This window comes from Colletotrichum truncatum, assembly GCF_014235925.2.
Source record: "Colletotrichum truncatum strain CMES1059 chromosome Unknown Contig_0009, whole genome shotgun sequence".
Classification (NCBI taxonomy): domain Eukaryota; kingdom Fungi; phylum Ascomycota; class Sordariomycetes; order Glomerellales; family Glomerellaceae; genus Colletotrichum; species Colletotrichum truncatum.
Genome location: NW_027222406.1, coordinates 2555411 through 2574628, shown reverse-complemented (window position 1 = coordinate 2574628; position 19218 = coordinate 2555411). Strand labels below are relative to the sequence as shown.

The 19218-nt window shown below is 53.7% G+C and overlaps 3 protein-coding genes across 3 annotated transcripts; 2 read left to right on the top strand and 1 right to left on the bottom strand.

Annotated features, from left to right (window-relative positions):
- Nucleotides 1-1730: 1730 nt before the first annotated feature.
- On the top strand, nt 1731-3597 carry CTRU02_213239 (nuclear distribution protein; the record flags this gene model as incomplete). The annotated part of the gene is made up of 2 exons (XM_036730854.1): nt 1731-1958; nt 2047-3597. The coding sequence occupies 2 exons, from the start codon at nt 1731-1733 to the stop codon at nt 3595-3597; spliced, it is 1779 nt and encodes a 592-aa protein (XP_036577384.1).
- Nucleotides 3598-8915: 5318 nt separating this feature from the next.
- CTRU02_213238 (uncharacterized protein) lies at nt 8916-9134 on the bottom strand (the record flags this gene model as incomplete). Its single annotated transcript, XM_036730853.1, has 1 exon — nt 8916-9134. The coding sequence occupies one exon, from the start codon at nt 9132-9134 to the stop codon at nt 8916-8918; it is 219 nt and encodes a 72-aa protein (XP_036577383.1).
- Nucleotides 9135-12201: 3067 nt separating this feature from the next.
- CTRU02_213237 (acetyl-carboxylase) lies at nt 12202-19218 on the top strand (the record flags this gene model as incomplete). The annotated part of the gene is made up of 4 exons (XM_036730852.1): nt 12202-12387; nt 12458-12723; nt 12781-17633; nt 17684-19218. 4 exons carry the CDS (start codon nt 12202-12204, stop codon nt 19216-19218), a joined length of 6840 nt encoding a protein of 2279 aa, XP_036577382.1.

The window sequence follows — 19218 nt, the reverse complement described above, 5'->3', positions numbered from 1 at the left end:
CAGTCATGGTGATGATTCCGCTGCGCGTTTGTAGCCGGTAAGAAAACAAAAAAAAAGAGTCGCGCCTGTTGCATGGGATGGGCTGATTTGATAAAGGCCAGAGAGGACAGGCTGAGACACTATTTCTCGTACATTTTCGGCTGCGTCGCAATTCTTTATCCACGCAGAACGGGAAATGGTAAATGCCAGAGACGCGGAGAAGGGTTGAGGCGCATTGTGCATGGCAAGGCTGGATCCCCTGGGGCTCCATCGATACGTCTACACAGTATCCATGATCGCCAGCCGAAGAATTCTGTTCCGGAACACGAATGGTGTAGAAATGTTGACGTGTTTGGGCGAGGAATTAAGGTGGTTGAACGGCGAAGCTTTCAGGCGATGACCCTGCGGCGTGGTGGACATGACGAAAAAAAGGAGGGGCGGTCGAGAAATGCCGGGACATTGAATTGCATAGCGTATGAGGATATGAGGATATGAGGAAGGCACCTACTGTACATAGGACCTACCTTGAGTAGGTCCTATTTGTCTTGTGGAAGCATTCTTAGCATCTGCACTTACTTTTACTTCCTTAAAGTCATTGCTCTCTTTGGTAGCAAGGGAAGGCACAAGGCGCCCTTTGGGTAGGAAAGGAAGGACCACTTGGTAGTGGGAGTAAGAGCAAAGCAAAAACAAGAAAGGATCAGGTGGAACAGTACGTACCCTACCCTACGGCTACACTACTTCCTTTCTTAACTACTAGCAGAGTCACAGTGTCTCTCTCGCTGCTTCCTCACTGAAGACGAACCCCCCAAAAAAGCCACCTGCCCCACTACCAGCGGGGTCTCCGACCTCCTCACTGGCTGGACGCTTCCTCTTCCTTGATTACCTAAGGCAAAGAACCAGTTGCCCGTGGTAGCAGGCTAGTCCCAATCAGGTATGGCGCACTGCCACGACAAGGGGCGACAGGGGGCAACCCGCAATAGCAACACCACCACACCTGACCGACATCAACATTGACCCTTTCCTTTCCTGTCCCAGCCATGCCCAATCCCAATCCTTAGTCGGTCCAGCGTCTAGTAGTCAAGTCCAGTCAGTCCCTGAGGTGTCTCGACATCGAGCGTGCGACTTTTCCCGCCGACATCTCGACACCGACGACGACGACACACGACGACACACGACCAGCGACGACATCCACCGGTAAGTCAGGTAAGTCTTCGCCCATCCACTGGGCCTTGGGGCGGATCACAACACACACACGCGGCATACCAAACACCAGCCACCCACGAATAATCACCGACAACCACCGACACACACAATATTCTATTCTATTCCGCGCTTCCTTTCCGATTTGGTCCCTTCTTTCTTCGCCTTGTTATCACGACCAAATCGAACCACCCAAACAGTTATTTGAGTCGGTACGCACTCTCCTCTAGCCACTCTTCCGACTGCGACCGTGTCGGACTCTTTGGTCCTCAACAAACGGCTAACGAAAACACAACAGTACGCTACTATTCTTTTACGACTTTTACGATTACCATCATTCGATATCACAACTCTTCTTTGTATATCTTCCGCTACTTCTGTTTGCGACCGCCATTTTTTCTTCCCTCCCCACGCTTCGCATCGGTCGCGACCACAACACCGCTTTTTTCCCTCTCACCACAACCGCCAAGTGTGTTTCACATGCTATCCATCTGAACATCGCGGCGACGACGTCACCATAGAAAACCACAACAAAGAAGACGACAACAACCATGGCGGAGCCACCATCATCGCCGCCTAGCGAGGCGACAAGCGCCGAGGATGCCTTGGCCTGGTACAAGGCCCAGTACGAGGTGCTCGAGGGTGAGCTGGCCGAATTCAGAGAGTCTAGCAAGGAGCTGGAGCAAGAGTTGGAGAAGGACATTGACGCGGCCGAGAAGAGGGAACGCAGCCTGCAGGAAAAGGCCGAGAGCCTCAAGTTCGAGGTAGAGGAGTGGAAGGTGAGATCGCATCCTTTTTTTTTTTTCAGACTTTCTCTCCAGACAGTCTTCGTTTCGCGACACCCCATACTGACTCACTGATCTGCAGACAAAATACAAGCAAGCCAAGACGGAGGCAAACACGGCTCAAAACACACTCGAGAAGGAAATCACCACATTACGCGACACCAACAGGAGTCTGCAGCTGAAGCTCCGCGACATCGAGGTTGCCAACGATGACTTTGAACGCCAAGCGCGAAACACCTCATCGTCCCTTGAGGACCTTGAATCCAAGTATAACGTTGCCATCGAGCGCGCTGTCATGATGGAGGAGGAGATCAAGATTGGCGACCAAGAGCGAGAGACGCTGCGCATCGAAGCGCAACGTTTGCGAGAAGAGCTTGCCGACCTCAAGATCGAGGCCGAGCTGCTCCAGGACAAGATCAAGAAGCAGGAGGCACGCCACTTGTCTGCCATCTCTACCGACCTGTCCATTATGTCCTCGTCACCTACTTTCGATAAGACTATGGACGGCTCGCCCGGCTCAACCGCAAGCTCACCTATGGTTTCCACCCCGCCAGATTCCGAAGCTCTTCCCCCCGCCAAGGCTACCTCGCTCAACGAACCTCCCTCTCCACCCATGTCCGACGTTTCCGCCTCAGTACCGAGAAGGACCGTTTCAAGGACACCTGCATCCACGACGCGCAGATCCCGCCTTCCTTCCGCCGACCATAGCATCACGCCGAAGCCCCGATCATTCACAGCATCTATTACTAGCCGAACGACCGGAGGTCGCCTTTCTGGCGCAAACACAACTCGTACCCCTGGCCCTCGAACGGCGCCCCGCTCAACCTCTCACCGCATGCCGACTTCGAATTCTCTCAGCCACATCCGTTCTCTCACTGCCCAGATGCAACGTCTGGAAGCTCGTGTTCACAACGCACGATCAAAACTTCCAGCCCCTGTCACCACGCCACCTCGTGCGTCGCCCAGATCCTCTGTAAATGGAGTCCACAGTGTGCCTGCAACGGTTACGATCCGCTCACGCAAGCGCCCGACTGGCTCCACCGCCTCTTCAGTGCGGGGCGACGACACCACACCTTCCAACCCAAACTTCTCTGCCAGCACAACGTCCAAGCATGTGCCCCGCCTTAGTACGTCAGGCGTCAGCAGGTTGTCGTTCGGGCCTCTACCAAACCGAAACCCCAACGCGGGTCTTGACACTGAGTCATCCATCTCCCGGCCGAGTTCTCGTGCTAGCATGTCGTCGTATGCCCGGCCGGCCAGTCGAGCTGACATGGGCCCTCCCCGCCCTGTCAGTCGCACAAGCATGTCTGGTGCCAGGACACCTCTAGGCCGTCCTCGCACCTCTTTGGGGGGCCCAATCCGCGGACACGGGCGGTCAATTAGTATCAGTCACCGTATCGAGATGGACACAGCCGACGAAGACTTGGAGTTCCGTACGCCGAGCAGGAGAGGAACATATTCCCGTCTCGAAACAGACAGCGCCGTCAGCGGAATCCCCATGCCAAGCAGTGCCATCCCGATGCCAAGCGGCCGACGACAGAGCGGAGGCAGCATCTCTGGCAGACGTAGCTCGATGGGCCTGAGGAGTTCAAGAATAGGACACCAGGACCTGGTCGAAGAAGAGACGTACTAAAATTATTGCTTCAATATTTGCGGGGTGTGAGCAGAATTGATACCACAGGAGGCGGCACTCGTGATTTTTTTTCTCTTTTGATTACTACCATCCTAGAAACCGTGCATAAACAGCATGGCAGGCAAACGGGAAGGCGGAGGCAAAGAATGCTGCGAGCACAGCGTGGCGAAAACATTACCATTACACAATCCTTGAAAGAGACTTGAAAGTCTTGCTTCTACATTTTTCTTTGTCACTTTTTTTTTTGTTTATGATGGTTATGGGGCGGGGGTCCGGCGTGGATATGCATTAGGGCGTTGGTATGATTATGAATTTGGACGGGGAGCATGGCGGTGCCGGGGTTTATTGTGCTTGCGGGCCTTTACACTTATTCCCACTCCCATTCCGTTTTAGCACACCTGGTCTGAATATACTGGATTTAATGCCCCAACGATTGATGATGTGATGGTGTGTGAGAGTGATTTGTGAATGAAGGGATGGCCAACGGGGTATCCAGTAGTTGTGTTTTGTGGCGGCGGCATTGAGCGGCGGGAAAGGTCCAGTCGTGGGGAGCCTGGGATTTTTAAACGCTAGGTGGCTCATGTGAGTGTTACGACAGTAGGCAGGAATGCGGCGGTAGAATCTGCAACGGTTGGAACTTGATGAGTCGTCTCATTCTTAGTTGGGTCTTTGAAACGTGTTTGTCTCTTGTCACTTGATACTGGGCGTCTATCGATCTGATGGCGATAAACCTGCGGATATGAGCTAGTAGGTACATAGCATAAGAGACCATGGTCCGGTTAGGTTCTAACCGCCAGGATGTTCCATTTACATGTGCCTACGCCTAATAGGAGATGTTGAAAGCTTTTGTCATCATATCTTGAAGCACTGCGAGGGTCAGTTGGGGGTCAGTAGAGCAGAGATGGAACAAAGATGTGAAAGCGTGCAGGCGTAAGTCCAAGTAGCGTCAAACAAATTTCAAGGCGATTGGCAGGGCTCATGCTGTAACTTGTTGTCAGAAATCACCGCCAGCCTCGGGTGAAGAGAATATGAAACCAACAACCTCTCTCCTCTGCTAGGAATGACTACCAGAATGCTGTTGGGCTACTTCGGAGTGATGTCGTTTGTACTGTGGCTCCCGTACTGATGACTTGTGGGAAATCGTCGCGTTGACTTCAACAGGGAGAGATTTACCCAAGCAACCTGGTTCTTTGGAGGCTTTTACCTGACATCATCCACATTTGATAACCCAAGATTCAACTGTAGGAAAGAGAATGAATCAACGTGCATCCTGACGTATGTTGAGTCGTCTCAGGCCTTTTAAGTACCTTGAATCTCCTAAGATGAAGTAGCCCGATGACGTAACGCACTTACGCGGGGAGTCATATCAGAGGTGTCTCTGGTAGGTACCGAATTAAGTGGTCAGGTAGGGGTTTAAGTTGTGATTGCCTTCATCCCCGGTCTCCAACGTACATCCTGATGTATGTCGAGTTGTCTCATTCCTCTCCCCTGATACTGACGGAGGAGGTGAGGAAAGAGTTTGATAGGAGACTGCCTTCATCTCCGGTCTCAATGTGTCTTGAACTTTCAGGGCTTCTACACTAATGGCCTTTATAAGATCATTTGAATCTATCAGTTTCATAGTATGTGACACCTGGCATACAAAAGGACAACAGTAGCAGAGAGCAAGAAAGCTTTCACAGCCCAGAGTTTCCAGAAATTTTGATATGAAAATGTTTGTGTGATAAAAACGGTAAAACTGATCCGTCGGGTTTTAACATCACGTATCTTCTGATTCTTGACAGAATCATTCAGAAATATGGAGTTGATATGCGTGACTGACGAGTTGAAAAAAACTCCGCCTACGCGAATCGAGAAACTCAATTTTTTCTACTCGCATCTACAGTTTGAAATACACCTCTTTTCCATCGATATGTCTCGTAAAGTTCGACATCGCGAAGTTGAGCAATTAGTATGGGTAGCAACCACACTCTCTCTTCACCACAAGAATTGAAGAAATATGAATGCCACACTTGTCTTAAACTGATATTGAAAAATAATAATAATAATAGTAGAGTTTGGTCTAGATAGAAGAGGAGTAAACATCTCGGGACTTAACCACAGTCACCAATACCACATCCACACGAGACTCAAACCTGGTAGCTGACTCGAAAGTCGTAACATTCAAGAGACACAACTATCCACTTACCTTGAATCAAATCTGTCTATCTCGTTCTCTCAGGTGTGTCAAGATCAAGCAGCCACAGACGAGTCGAATGCCAATCGATAACAGAGAACAAAGATCTAAACCAACCTTTCAAAATCCAGGGGTGATGAGATCTGAAAAGTCTCTAAGCAGTACATGCCAAATGTAACATCATCCAAATTATTATACCCCCCACGAAGTTTATTTACTAGGCAATTGGAGAAGCAGAGGTGTTTCGGCGTTGCAAGGTTGGTTGGCATCATGCAGAGTCGGGATGGAGGCACAGCAAGAAGTCAAATTTAACGCGGAACTTGCCGGGACATTGACTATACCCGTATTAGACGGGAAGCCTCATGTGCGTTGAAGGCCTTGAGAGATTGACGAATACAGAAACTGATTTCTTTGTTATTTTGGTAGGGTGTTTGACATAAATAGTATCACGCAAACAGTATCACGCTGAAGCAAGCATTCCTATCGGCCGAGCTGCCAACGGTATAAGTCTCTACGAACTATTTCATGCTTACAAGGCCAACTAGAACGAAACACGTTGCAGCTTAATGGGCACAAAAGTTCACAATTCCCTAGATCCACGTGGAGTCTCACTACACAACAAGAAATCTCATGGAATCGACGTTGCTGGACCAACACGCCCATCACTTGCGACTCGACGCGGAGATGGACTCATCGGCTCCGAACCGCCAACCGTAGAACAATCTAAGAATAGGATCTGCTTGTAACAGGCCGACAAGACCGCTGCTAGTGGTACCCCATCTTGGCAACATGCAGGAACCGGGACCACGTCAGCGGGCCTGACTGATTGTTTCATACGCCTCTTATCCGAATTCTCAGGTAGAGGCTGACGTTCCATGAGAGCCCATCAGCCCATCATCGGTGTCCGTATGTCAGAGGATGCCAACTCCAAGACCAAGTGGCGGCTTGCGGCAATCCCATGTTCTATCTCTAAACATCTTTGATCAAACGGCAGGGAGGAGCGGAGGGTGGGGGACAAGAGCACCCGTCCGAGTCTCGGGCCAAGTCCTGAGCTCCGTCTTGCCACAGGCCATATCATCTGGCAAGACCCAAATGGTCTGGCTAAAGCTGTTGTGCAGCTGCGGTCTCAAACAGGCCGACTCCACGAACGCACGCGCCCGCATGGGAAGTTCGGATGGGAAGAACAAGCTAAGACCGGCGTTTAGGGGCGCTCGAGACACGATGCGGTCGACAGTCGTCCTGCTTGCTGCAGGCACGGCTCCACGCGGCTCGTTCACATGGAAGTGGGGGCAGAAGACCTGTAGACTTCATGGCACGGGAAGAAGGTCGTATTTGTAGGCAAGGAAGGTTTCCCTTCCGTCATATATCCATCAGGAGTGGATCACGATCCATAAACCGCCCGTTGACACGAATAACTGTGGGAGACAGTTATGCTCACCGGAGGTAGCACCGTAAATCGGTGTCACAGGTCAGGAAGATAAGAGGGAGCCTGACTATTCTTAGGGGCAAAAAGGCCGTCGGACCCCTCTGGCGAGTTGAGCGCACTTTAGTCCCTAGCTCTAGTTATATTCAGGGGTGGGCACCGTCCTAGTCAAATACGTCGTCCATCAGCTGTCGTCCGGGACGATGGATGACGGATTGAAGTGGGCGCATCAGATTACACGCAGAGGGTCTCCAGCTTTGACAGGATCGGATCTACTCGCCCCGTCTTTAGTGCGTGTAAGTGCAAATCTGTAGGGAGCTAGCGTAGCATCCGCTATCTATAGGAGATACCGAGGACGGGACGACCTGGGGGCCAAAGCTCATCGATTTCTTCGCTCCAGGGCATCTTCATACGTAAAGTTGGGGATGTGATGGGACAGAACTTTGAGAATGGTGGGAAATGGACGAACGGAAGTCTGCGTAATGTCAACAAAGCTGGTGGATGCATTGCCGTGAACATATGTTGTGGGTCAGTCCTTTGGAGTTGACCAAAGATTGGTGACCTCGGCGTAATCGACATGATGGGAGAAGGGATGTTTCGGCCTCGGAGCGGCGGTAGTGGCAGCAGCAATAGCACGAGTACGTCCAGGCTGCAGAGAAAACAAATTAGCGCGAAGAACTCTGTATCCGTAGTTGAGCTTAGAGACAGGGTTGAGGGCCCCAAATTGGCAAAGTTGGGGGAAGAGAAAGGGGTACTACCACTAACAGTTACTACTACTCAGAAAGCGGTTGGCGTTTGCCCGCAGCAGAAGTCTCATTATTGCGGTGGTTCATGTCGTTGGCTGCAGGCCCAATGTGTTGTTATTGTTGCTGCTGCACCGTTGCACGGGCTCCGCATATGGACGGACAAGATGTTGGGGATCTGCGGGTGGAGATTCATTTTTTCTGGGTCGGGAGCTGGTTGGCGATTTTTTTTCTGCTACGGCTGTGTTTTTTTCTCTTTGAGTGGGGGAGCTGTTTATTTTGGTTAGGCTCCTATTGGCTCAGCCGATGCCCCTGGCATTTCTGGAAGGGGCCCATCGAAGGGGACCCCCAAATTATGACCCAAAATCCCAATTGTTGGGGGAAAGGAGATGGACAAGCCGTCGCCATCGTGGATCTTGTGCGAGGGAAATAAACAGCCTGGCATCATTGTCAGCCAAGCATCGTCCAAGATCGAATCGCTGGTCTGGTCTCGCCGGGCTTGGCCTTCCCCCTCTCCCCTTATCAGGCTGGTCCCTTCTAGTTGGGTTCTTAATCATGGAATGAAACGGTTCGAATGACGACCCCTCGCAAGACATTGGACTCTGGGGGAATGCAGGTGGTAGCGATAAAAAATAAAAAAAAAGAGACTTTGGCGTGGTTCACTCAGAGTGTCCTGTCTGAGACACAAGTGGTTGAGACAGTGCAGTTGGGTAGGTATTCGTTCCAGCGCCGGTCAGGGCCAATGGGATGGGGCACTGGGCCTGGTCGATACGCTGGCTGTTGGCTTTCTGGCTTGGGATCGACGCTCATGGTTCATTGTTCAGCGTTCCTCGCCCCGGCTTTGGGACAGGGCAATTGCGTTTGACGGGATCCCAAGGTGAGCCTGATGAGGGACTAGCGGAAGCTGGTGGTTGTCCCCGGACGGAGAATCGGCGAGGCTAGGCGGTTTAGAGGTGCGTAAGCGAGACCATGGTTACTACGTAGTAGGTTGTTGAGGCTTGCACCCCTGGAGACACCTGGCTGACCGCCTACGCGATCGGGTTTGGTCTGGAGGGGCTACCGATGGAGCAAAGGTGACGAAACTTGAAGGGGCCTTGATCAGGTGTGCCAGCCAGTGGCCAGTGCCGGGATTGGAGAGATCTCGGGGCCGATGAAGATGGGATGCCAATAAGGAGGGAAACTGCGATGTGCGCATGGCCTCCTCTCTCCGGGTCTCCTGGCCGCTGGGTCGGGGGTTCTGACCTGTGGATGTCGGGTCTGGGTGTAATTCCACCACGATGACGATCGGTGTCTAACGGTCGGCGATGCGGTGTCAGTGTGTAACAGTGTGGTAGTGAGAACAATGTGCGCCTGTCTCTGGCGGCGTCGGACATTGCTGGGGTGAAGGGCCGGTCGGGGTTCGGTGGTGGCAAGGCGTGTGTGTGGCTCACCAAGTCATCCACCAAAACAGATAGAGGTACCTATCTGTAGCTGTGACAGATACATCTTGTCAAGAGGGTCATTAGACAGTCTTTAGTAGCGGTGTCCCAATCTGGAAGAGTATTATTGAAGAACGACGCGAAAAGGGAAACATGAAGCACAAGACCAAAGTAAGTTGAGGTGGCATCATAGCTAATTAGCTGTTGGCTTGCTCTGGTTGGCGGTGACGAAAAGTTGAGGCGCGGGGCGGGTAGCTTCCTTCCCCCCAAGGAAAATCAAAAAAGGGAATGGGAAAGAAGAAACAGAGAGGGAGCTTTGGCTATCGATAACGTCCCGAAGACTGCAGGTGGATCTCCCGAACCTGCAAAGAACGAGCTTTGATTGGCAAGGTTGGCACCTTTGTGGTCAGTGATGGTCAAATCAGAAAAAAATTCCAGCAGAGAGTCCCCCTGGAAGGCAAGGCCCGCGTGCTACTTAATGAGGTACGTACCCGACCCTATGGGATCGGTACCTGAGATCCCGGCCAGTCCCTGGCGCCGGCTGATGTATCTTTCCTGGTGGACCAAGGGATAGAGGGGGGCGTCGAGGAAGAGGGGGGTCTGTTCTGCAGGCTGACGTTTGTTCCCTCTCAACTTTTTTTTCTTTCCCTCTTTTTCTTTCTGTCAGAGTCGATTGTCTTGGTGGCTCCCATTCGGAGCTGGCATGTCCCGGTAGCAGGAGACATTTGGGGGGAGATGACAATATTGGCAACTTAACCCCAACCCAGCACCGAGATTGGTTTAGGGCCTTATGGTAAGGCAAGGCAATGCAAGGCAAAGAGCTGGAAAGCCAGAAGCTTTGGAGTTGAGGGTGGAGGGGGAACTTGTGAGACATGGACCAGGACTGTTGCAGCCCGCTGGTCCGCCACGCCCACGCCCAAAGCCCACGCCCACCCTTGGAAATAGGAGCTTCCCCAACACCCCGGCCATTGGTTGAGGGAGGGGATAATGGATGGATGGATGGATGGATGAATGAATGAATGTACAGACAGGCTACTGCTGGAGAAAGGACCGTAACAATGCATTACCAGAGCTGCGAGTGTGAGGACCTGATGATAGGACCTGGCTTGGGCGTCGGCCTTTGAGGCCTTCGAGGCCCTTGAGTAAACGCTTGTACAGAGCTGCCGTACACACAGACTGGGCCAAGCTCCTGTTGCCGAGCACTCGATGCTCTTACACATAACTTGGGACCGTAGTGCCAGAACAGAGCAGTCGCACAGAGGTAGGAGGAAGCATAGCATAAGCAGGGGCGGGACTCTTTCGGCTGGTCTGGTCTCAAATAATGGCGATGCGTGTGGGAGTTTTGGCTGAAGACGGTGATCTTGGGTGTCGGTGGGAGGAGTCCGTCGCCCGGTGGAAGTAGGTACTTGCCGTCGGTACCTACCAAAAGGGCCCGATGCAAGTACTTCGATCGGGCGCCAGATGTACCCTTCCCCCCCGTCTCAAGCCCGTCCCGCGGCAGGTGCATTGGCAGAGGGGAGTAAGAACGGTAAGAACGGTAAGGACGAAGGAAAAAAAAAAAAAAAAAAAAAAAAGAAGGCGCCATCTAAACCAACAACACACGTCCCTTCTACGGAAGCATCGTGAACTGAATATAACAGCCAGCCTTGCCGCAGTTGCTCCTTCCAACCAGGCGCGTCCCAGCAACTTCTTCCTCTCTTTCTCGTCTTCCCTGCCCGACGTTGTCGTCGCTGTAACTTATTTCCAGTGCTCCCTCCGAACCATCTTCCTCTGTTTATTCGAAGGCAAGAAGTCGAAAAAAAAGGCCTCCCCGGCTGGCGGCAGTGTCGAGGGATATTTAATTACCGTTTACATACTCCAGTACGGCATCTTACTGCTTATAGCTCCTTTGCTGCACTACGCCCTCAACATTACCCGCCCCCAATCGCTGCTTATCTTACTCACTCACTCTCTTCCTGGTCTCCATATTTTTTTTGTCCCGTCCCGATATACCTACATCTCCAGAAAAAGGTACCTAACATCGCGACATCTCCCCCTGCTCCTAACCGCCTGGTCTCCAAGTCACTCGCTCGCCCCCCCTTCTTTCTGCCATTCTCACACCCCCCGGAACTCCCGTTTACTCCTTGTCAAAGTCCATAATTTTAGCAGTCCACCAGCAGTCCACCTCACCCAAAGCCATTTCTCCCCGAATACAATAACACCACGAAACTCCCTCTCCGTCTTGACAACTTCCTCCTCTTTTTGCTCCTCTTTCCCACTCTCTCCCTTTCATTCTCCTCTTTCTGACACTTTGTTTTTATAGACATACTGTCCTAGTCACAAGACAGATATAGTAGGGAGCAATTGTCTTACAACGCTTCCCCAAATCAACCAGGTACGTACGTGTTGGACGCGCCTAGACTACCTTCTTCCTCCCCTCCAAAAAAAAAAGCTGCCCTGTTCCAACTCCCGCCTGCTCTCCCTAACAAGAGAGCTACTCAGGCGGCGACAACCCGTTTCCACCACCCCTGACGTTCCCCCCCATTCCCCCCTCCTAGTGCGGCGGGTGGTCTCTGCTTCCCCAACAAGAAAGTTTTCGTGGCTAATATGACGATTTTTCGCTTTTTGTAGAGACCCGAACAATCTCTGTTCTACAACTCCGACGAACAATTTGCTCTGCATATACCCTGTTCTGTTTTGCTGCAGAGCCAGAATCAACGAATTAATCTTCCGCTCGAATCTTCCCCCTTCGAGCAACTCTCCCAACTCGTGCTTATCGCCGAATTAAGCTCCTAGAGCTCCCTCGATTCATGACGGTCACCTTCTAAGATACCCGCAATTTCCTCTCCTCCAGACACCGCAATCATGACCGAAATCACAGCAGCCAACGGCTCCGGCCGGACCGTGCCTCAAGCTAACGGCAAGGCGACATATGCCGAGAAGCACAAAATCGCCGACCATTTCATTGGAGGCAACAAGCTGGCCAACGCTCCGGCCTCCAAGGTTAAGGACTTTGTCGCCCAGCAAGATGGCCACACTGTCATCACCAACGTGCGTAGAGCCCTGGCTTTCCTAACAAAGTGGTGGAGTAGGCAGGAATCGCTGACAAGCGTTGAAACAGGTCCTTATTGCCAACAACGGTATCGCCGCCGTCAAGGAGATCCGTTCCGTCCGGAAATGGGCGTACGAGACCTTCGGTGACGAGAGAGCCATTCAGTTCACTGTCATGGCAACTCCCGAAGATTTGGCAGCCAACGCTGATTACATTCGCATGGCTGACCACTACGTCGAAGTCCCCGGTGGCACCAACAACCACAACTACGCCAACGTAGATCTGATTGTTGATATCGCTGAGCGCATGAACGTCCACGCTGTTTGGGCCGGATGGTGAGCATCGTCGCCCTCGGAAACTGGAAGAATAGTCGCTAACAAGATTGCTCTCAGGGGTCACGCATCCGAGAACCCCAAGCTCCCCGAGTCCCTCGCCGCCTCCCCCAAGAAAATCGTCTTCATTGGACCCCCAGGATCTGCCATGCGATCTCTTGGTGACAAGATTTCCTCCACAATCGTTGCACAGCACGCTGAGGTGCCTTGCATCCCCTGGTCGGGAACAGGCGTCGCCGAGGTCGAGGTTGACAACAAGGGCATTGTCACCGTCGCTGACGATGTCTACGCCAAGGGCTGCGTCACCTCGTGGCAGGAGGGTCTCGAGAAGGCCAAGGAGATTGGTTTCCCCGTCATGATCAAGGCCTCTGAAGGTGGTGGTGGCAAGGGTATCCGTAAGGCTCTGTCCGAAGACGGCTTCGAGCAACTTTACAAGGCTGCCGCTAGCGAAATTCCGGGTTCGCCCATTTTCATCATGAAGTTGGCTGGCAACGCGAGACATTTGGAGGTTCAGCTGCTTGCTGATCAGTACGGCAACAACATCTCCCTCTTCGGTAGAGATTGTTCCGTCCAGCGTCGCCACCAAAAGATTATCGAGGAGGCTCCCGTTACCATTGCCAAGGACATCACCTTCAAGGCCATGGAGGAGGCTGCCGTTCGGTTGGGTAGACTCGTCGGTTACGTCTCGGCTGGTACCGTCGAGTACCTTTACTCGCACGCCGATGACAAGTTCTACTTCCTCGAGCTGAACCCCCGTCTCCAGGTCGAGCACCCTACAACTGAAATGGTCAGCGGTGTCAACCTGCCCGCCGCTCAGCTCCAGATTGCCATGGGTATTCCCCTGCACAGGATCCGTGATATCCGTCTCTTGTACGGCGTTGACCCCAAGACGTCTACCGAGATTGACTTCGAGTTCAAGCTCGAGGGTAGCGAGAAGACCCAGCGTCGTCCCAGACCCAAGGGCCACACCACCGCCTGCAGAATCACCTCCGAGGACCCTGGTGAGGGTTTCAAGCCCTCCAACGGTGTCATGCACGACCTGAACTTCAGGAGTAGTTCCAACGTCTGGGGTTACTTCTCCGTCAGTACTGCCTCCAGTATCCACAGCTTCTCCGACTCTCAGTTCGGTCACATTTTCGCCTATGGCGAGAACCGTGCTGCCTCCAGGAAGCACATGGTTGTTGCCCTGAAGGAACTGAGCATTCGTGGTGACTTCAGGACGACGGTTGAGTACCTCATCAAGCTTTTGGAGACTGAGGCCTTCGAGGACAACACCATCACCACTGGCTGGCTCGACGAGCTCATCACCAAGAAGCTCACCGCCGAGCGTCCTGACCCCATGCTGGCTGTCGTTTGCGGTGCCGTCACCAAGGCCCATCTTGCCAGTGAAGACTGCATGACCGAGTACCGTACCAGCTTGGAGAAGGGCCAGGTCCCTTCCAAGGACATCCTCAAGACCGTCTTCGCTATTGACTTCATCTACGAGGGTTTCCGCTACAAGTTCACTGCTACTCGTGCCAGCACTGACAGCTACCACCTCTTCATCAACGGCTCCAAGTGCTCCGTCGGCGTTCGTGTCCTCAGTGACGGTGGTCTCCTGATTCTGTTGGATGGTCGCAGTCACAGCGTCTACTGGAAGGAGGAGGTCGGTGCCACCCGTCTGTCCGTTGACGGTAAGACCTGCTTGCTCGAGCAGGAGAACGACCCCACTCAGCTGCGCACCCCTTCCCCTGGTAAGCTCGTGAAGTACCTCGTCGAGAACGGCGAGCATGTCAGAGCTGGCCAGAGCTTCGCTGAGGTTGAGGTCATGAAGATGTACATGCCTCTCATCGCTTCTGAAGATGGTATCGTGCAGCTCATCAAGCAGCCGGGAGCCACCCTTGAGGCCGGTGACATTCTGGGTATCCTTGCTCTTGATGACCCCAGCCGCGTCAAGCAGGCCCAGCCCTTCGTCGGCCAGCTCCCTACTTACGGTGAGCCGGTTGCCGTTGGTACCAAGCCCGCTCAGCGATTCGCTGTCCTGCACAACACCCTCAAGAACATCTTGAACGGTTACGACAACTCCGTCATCATGGCTGCTACCCTCAAGGAGCTGATCGAGGTCCTGCGCAACCCCGAGCTTCCTTTCAGCGAGTGGAACGCTCAGTTCGCTGCTTTGCACAGCCGCATGCCCCAAAAGCTCGACAGCCAGTTTTCGCAGATCGTCGACCGCGCCAAGACCCGTCACGCAGACTTCCCTGCCAAGTCCCTGTCCAAGGCCTTCCAGAAGTTCCTCGACGACAACGTCGCCGACGGAGATGCCGCCCAGCTCAAGGCTACCTTGGACCCTCTCACCGCCGTCCTCGACGCCTATGCTGAGGGCCAGAAGGCTCACGAGCTTACTGTCATCAAGGACCTTCTTGCATCCTACATTGAGATTGAGAGTTTGTTCACCGGGCAAGGCGCTCAGGAAGACAGTGTCATCCTGAAGTTGCGTGACCAGAACAAGGATGACATTCGCAAGGTTGTCCAGACCGTTCTGTCCCACAGCCGTGTTGGCGCCAAGAGCTCCCTCATCTTGGCCATCCTTGAGGAGTACCGCCCTAACAAGCCCAATGTTGGAAACATTGCCAAGTACCTCCGCCCTGCTCTGCAGCAGTTGACTGAGCTCCAGTCTTCTCGCACAACCTCCAAGGTGTCTCTCAAGGCTCGTGAGATTATGATCCAGTGCTCTCTGCCATCCCTCGAGGAGCGTACCTCCCAGATGGAGCACATTCTCCGCTCCTCTGTTGTTGAATCCCGGTATGGTGAGGCTGCTTGGGACCACCGTGAGCCTAGCCTGGACGTTATTAAGGAGGTTGTCGACTCCAAGTACACCGTCTTTGACGTCCTGACTCTCTTCTTCGCCCACGAGGATCCTTGGGTCTCCCTCGCCGCTCTTGAGGTCTATGTTCGTCGCGCCTACCGTGCTTACATCCTTAAGCAGATTGAGTACCACTCTGACGAGACTGACACTCCTCTCTTCTGCACCTGGGATTTCGCTCTCCGCAAGATTGGCCAGAGTGAGTACGGCCTGCCTCTGCAGTCCGCCGCGCCTTCCTCCCCTGCTACTCCCAGCGGCGGTTCCTTCGACTTCAAGCGCATCCACTCCATCAGCGACATGTCCTATCTCAACCACAAGTGGGACTCCGAGCCTAACCGCAAGGGTGTCATCGTCCCTGTCAAGTACCTTGACGACGCCGAGGACCTCCTCGCCAAGGCCCTTGAGACCCTCGCTGTGTCTGACAAGGCCAGGAAGCGCAGCACTCCCGGTCTCATTCCGGACCTGAGCGGCAAGCGCAAGCCTGCTGCCCCCAAGGTTGACACCGACGAGCTTTCTGCTGTCATCAACGTCGCCGTTCGTGACTCCGAGAGCAAGAGTGACCAGGAGATTCTGTCTCGCATTGTTCCCATTGTCGAGCAGTTCAAGGAGGAGCTTCTGTCTCGCAACGTCCGTCGCATCACGTTCATCTGTGGTCGCAACGACGGATCCTACCCTGGCTACTACACCTTCCGTGGCCCTGAGTACGTTGAGGATGACAGCATTCGTCACAGCGAGCCTGCTCTTGCCTTCCAGCTTGAGCTCGGCCGTCTTGCCAAGTTCCACATCAAGCCTGTCTTCACAGAGAACAAGAACATCCACGTTTACGAGGGTATTGGCAAGGCTGTTGACGGTGACAAGCGCTACTTCACTCGTGCTGTTATCCGACCTGGCCGTCTCCGTGATGAGATCCCTACTGCTGAGTACCTGATCTCCGAAGCTGACCGTGTTATCAACGACATTTTCGACGCCCTCGAGATCATTGGCAACAACAACTCTGATTTGAACCAGATCTTCATCAACTTCACTCCTGTGTTCCAGCTGCACCCCTCGGAGGTCGAGAGCAGCCTCCAGGGTTTCTTGGACCGCTTCGGTGCTCGTGCTTGGCGCCTTCGTGTTGCCCAGGTTGAGATCCGCATTATTTGCACCGACCCCCAGACTGGTGTCCCCTACCCTCTGCGTGTCATCATCACCAACACCTCTGGCTACGTTGTTGATGTCGACATCTACGCTGAGCGTAAGTCCGAGAAGGGCGAGTGGGTCTTCAACAGCATCGGCGGTACCAAGGAGAAGGGCCCCATGCACTTGCTGCCCGTCTCGACCCCTTACGCCACCAAGAACCCTCTTCAGCCCAAGCGTTACAAGGCTCACTTGATGGGTACCCAGTATGTTTACGATTTCCCTGAGCTTTTCCGCCAGGCTATCCAGAACAGCTGGTCCCAGTCCGTCAAGAAGCACGGTGCCCTGGGAGGTCAGCAGCCCAAGACTGGCGACTGCATCTCCTACACCGAGCTCGTGCTGGATGACAAGGACAACCTGCAAGAGGTCAACCGCGAGCCTGGTACCAACACCTGCGGTATGGTCGGCTGGATCTTCAATGCTAAGACTCCTGAGTACCCTAAGGGTCGCAAGTTCATCGTCGTTGCCAACGATATCACCTACATGATTGGTAGCTTCGGTCCCAAGGAAGACAACTTCTTCTACAAGTGCACCGAGCTCGCCCGCAAGCTCGGCATTCCTCGCATCTACCTCTCTGCCAACTCTGGTGCTCGCCTTGGTGTCGCCAACGAGCTTATGCCCTACTTCAAGGTTGCCTGGAACGACGCCAACAAGCAAGATGCCGGCTTCAAGTACCTGTACCTCGATGACGAGGCCAAGAAGCGCTTCCAGAAGGACGTCATCACCGAGGAGGTCTCCGAGGACGGCGAGAAGCGCCACAAGATCGTTACCATTGTCGGTTCGGAGGACGGTCTCGGTGTCGAGTGCTTGAGAGGCTCTGGTCTTATTGCCGGTGCCACCAGCAAGGCCTACAATGACATCTTCACCATCACTTTGGTCACCTGCCGCTCTGTTGGTAAGTAAAAGTGTAATCCATATTCTCAGACATGTACTAACACGGAACAGGTATTGGTGCCTATCTCGTCCGTCTCGGACAGCGTGCCGTCCAGATTGAGGGTCAGCCTATCATCCTCACTGGTGCCCCTGCGTTGAACAACGTTCTTGGTCGTGAGATCTACACTTCCAACCTTCAACTTGGTGGCACGCAGATCATGTACCGCAACGGTGTGTCCCACATGACTGGTACCGACGACTTCGATGGTGTCTCCAAGATCGTTGAGTGGATGTCCTTCATCCCCGAGAAGCGTGGCAGCCCCATCCCTGTCAGCCCCAGCGTTGACGCTTGGGACCGTGATGTCGTCTACACACCTCCTCAGAAGCAGGCTTACGACGTGCGCTGGATGATTGGTGGCCGCACTGACGAGGACGGCGGCTTCGAGCCCGGTCTGTTTGACAAGGACTCCTTCGTCGAGACTCTCGGCGGCTGGGCCCGCACCGTCGTTGTTGGTCGCGCTCGCCTTGGTGGTATCCCCATGGGTGTCATCGCGGTCGAGACCCGCTCCGTTGAGAACATTACCCCTGCTGATCCCGCCAACCCCGACTCCATCGAGCAGGTCACCAACGAGGCTGGTGGTGTGTGGTACCCCAACTCCGCCTTCAAGACTGCTCAGGCCATCAATGACTTCAACAATGGTGAGCAGCTGCCTCTCATGATCCTCGCCAACTGGAGAGGTTTCTCTGGTGGTCAGCGTGACATGTACAATGAGGTTCTCAAGTACGGTTCTTACATCGTCGATGCCCTCGTCAAGTTCGAGCAGCCCATCTTTGTCTACATTCCTCCCTTCGGTGAGCTCCGTGGTGGTTCCTGGGTCGTCGTCGACCCCACCATCAACCCTACCGTTATGGAAATGTATGCCGATGTTGATGCCCGCGGTGGTGTCCTCGAACCTGAGGGTATCGTTGGTATCAAGTACCGCAAGGACAAGCAGCTCGAGACCATGGCTCGTTTGGACCCCGTCTATGCCTCTCTTAAGAAGCAGATGACCGCCGACCTGCCCAAGGAGCAGGCCGACGAGCTCAAGAAGAAGATGACCATCCGCGAGAAGCAGCTCCTGCCTGTCTACTCCCAGATCGCTCTCCAGTTCGCTGACCTTCACGACCGTGCCGGCCGCATGAAGGCCAAGGGCGTCATCCGTGACCAGCTTGAGTGGACCAACTCTCGTCGCTACTTCTACTGGCGTCTGCGCCGACGTCTCAACGAGGAGTACCTCCTCCGCCGCATGTCCTCCAGCGTCGTGGCTTCCAACGCCGGCTCTGAGACCGCCAAGCCTGAGGCTCGCCAGCGCAACATGCAGCTCCTCGAGTCTTGGTCTGGTGTCATCAACTTTGAGAACAACGACCGCGAGGTTTCTGAGTGGTACGAGGCCAACCGCAAGTCCATCACGGACAGAATTGAGGCCGTCAAGGCTGATAACCTGGCTTCTGAGCTGAGCTCAATCTTGCGAGCCAACAAGAACGCTGGTATGCGTGGTGTTCGCGACGTTCTTCGCACCATGCCCCCTGAGGAGCGTGACCAGCTCCTCAAGTACCTGCGCGATTAA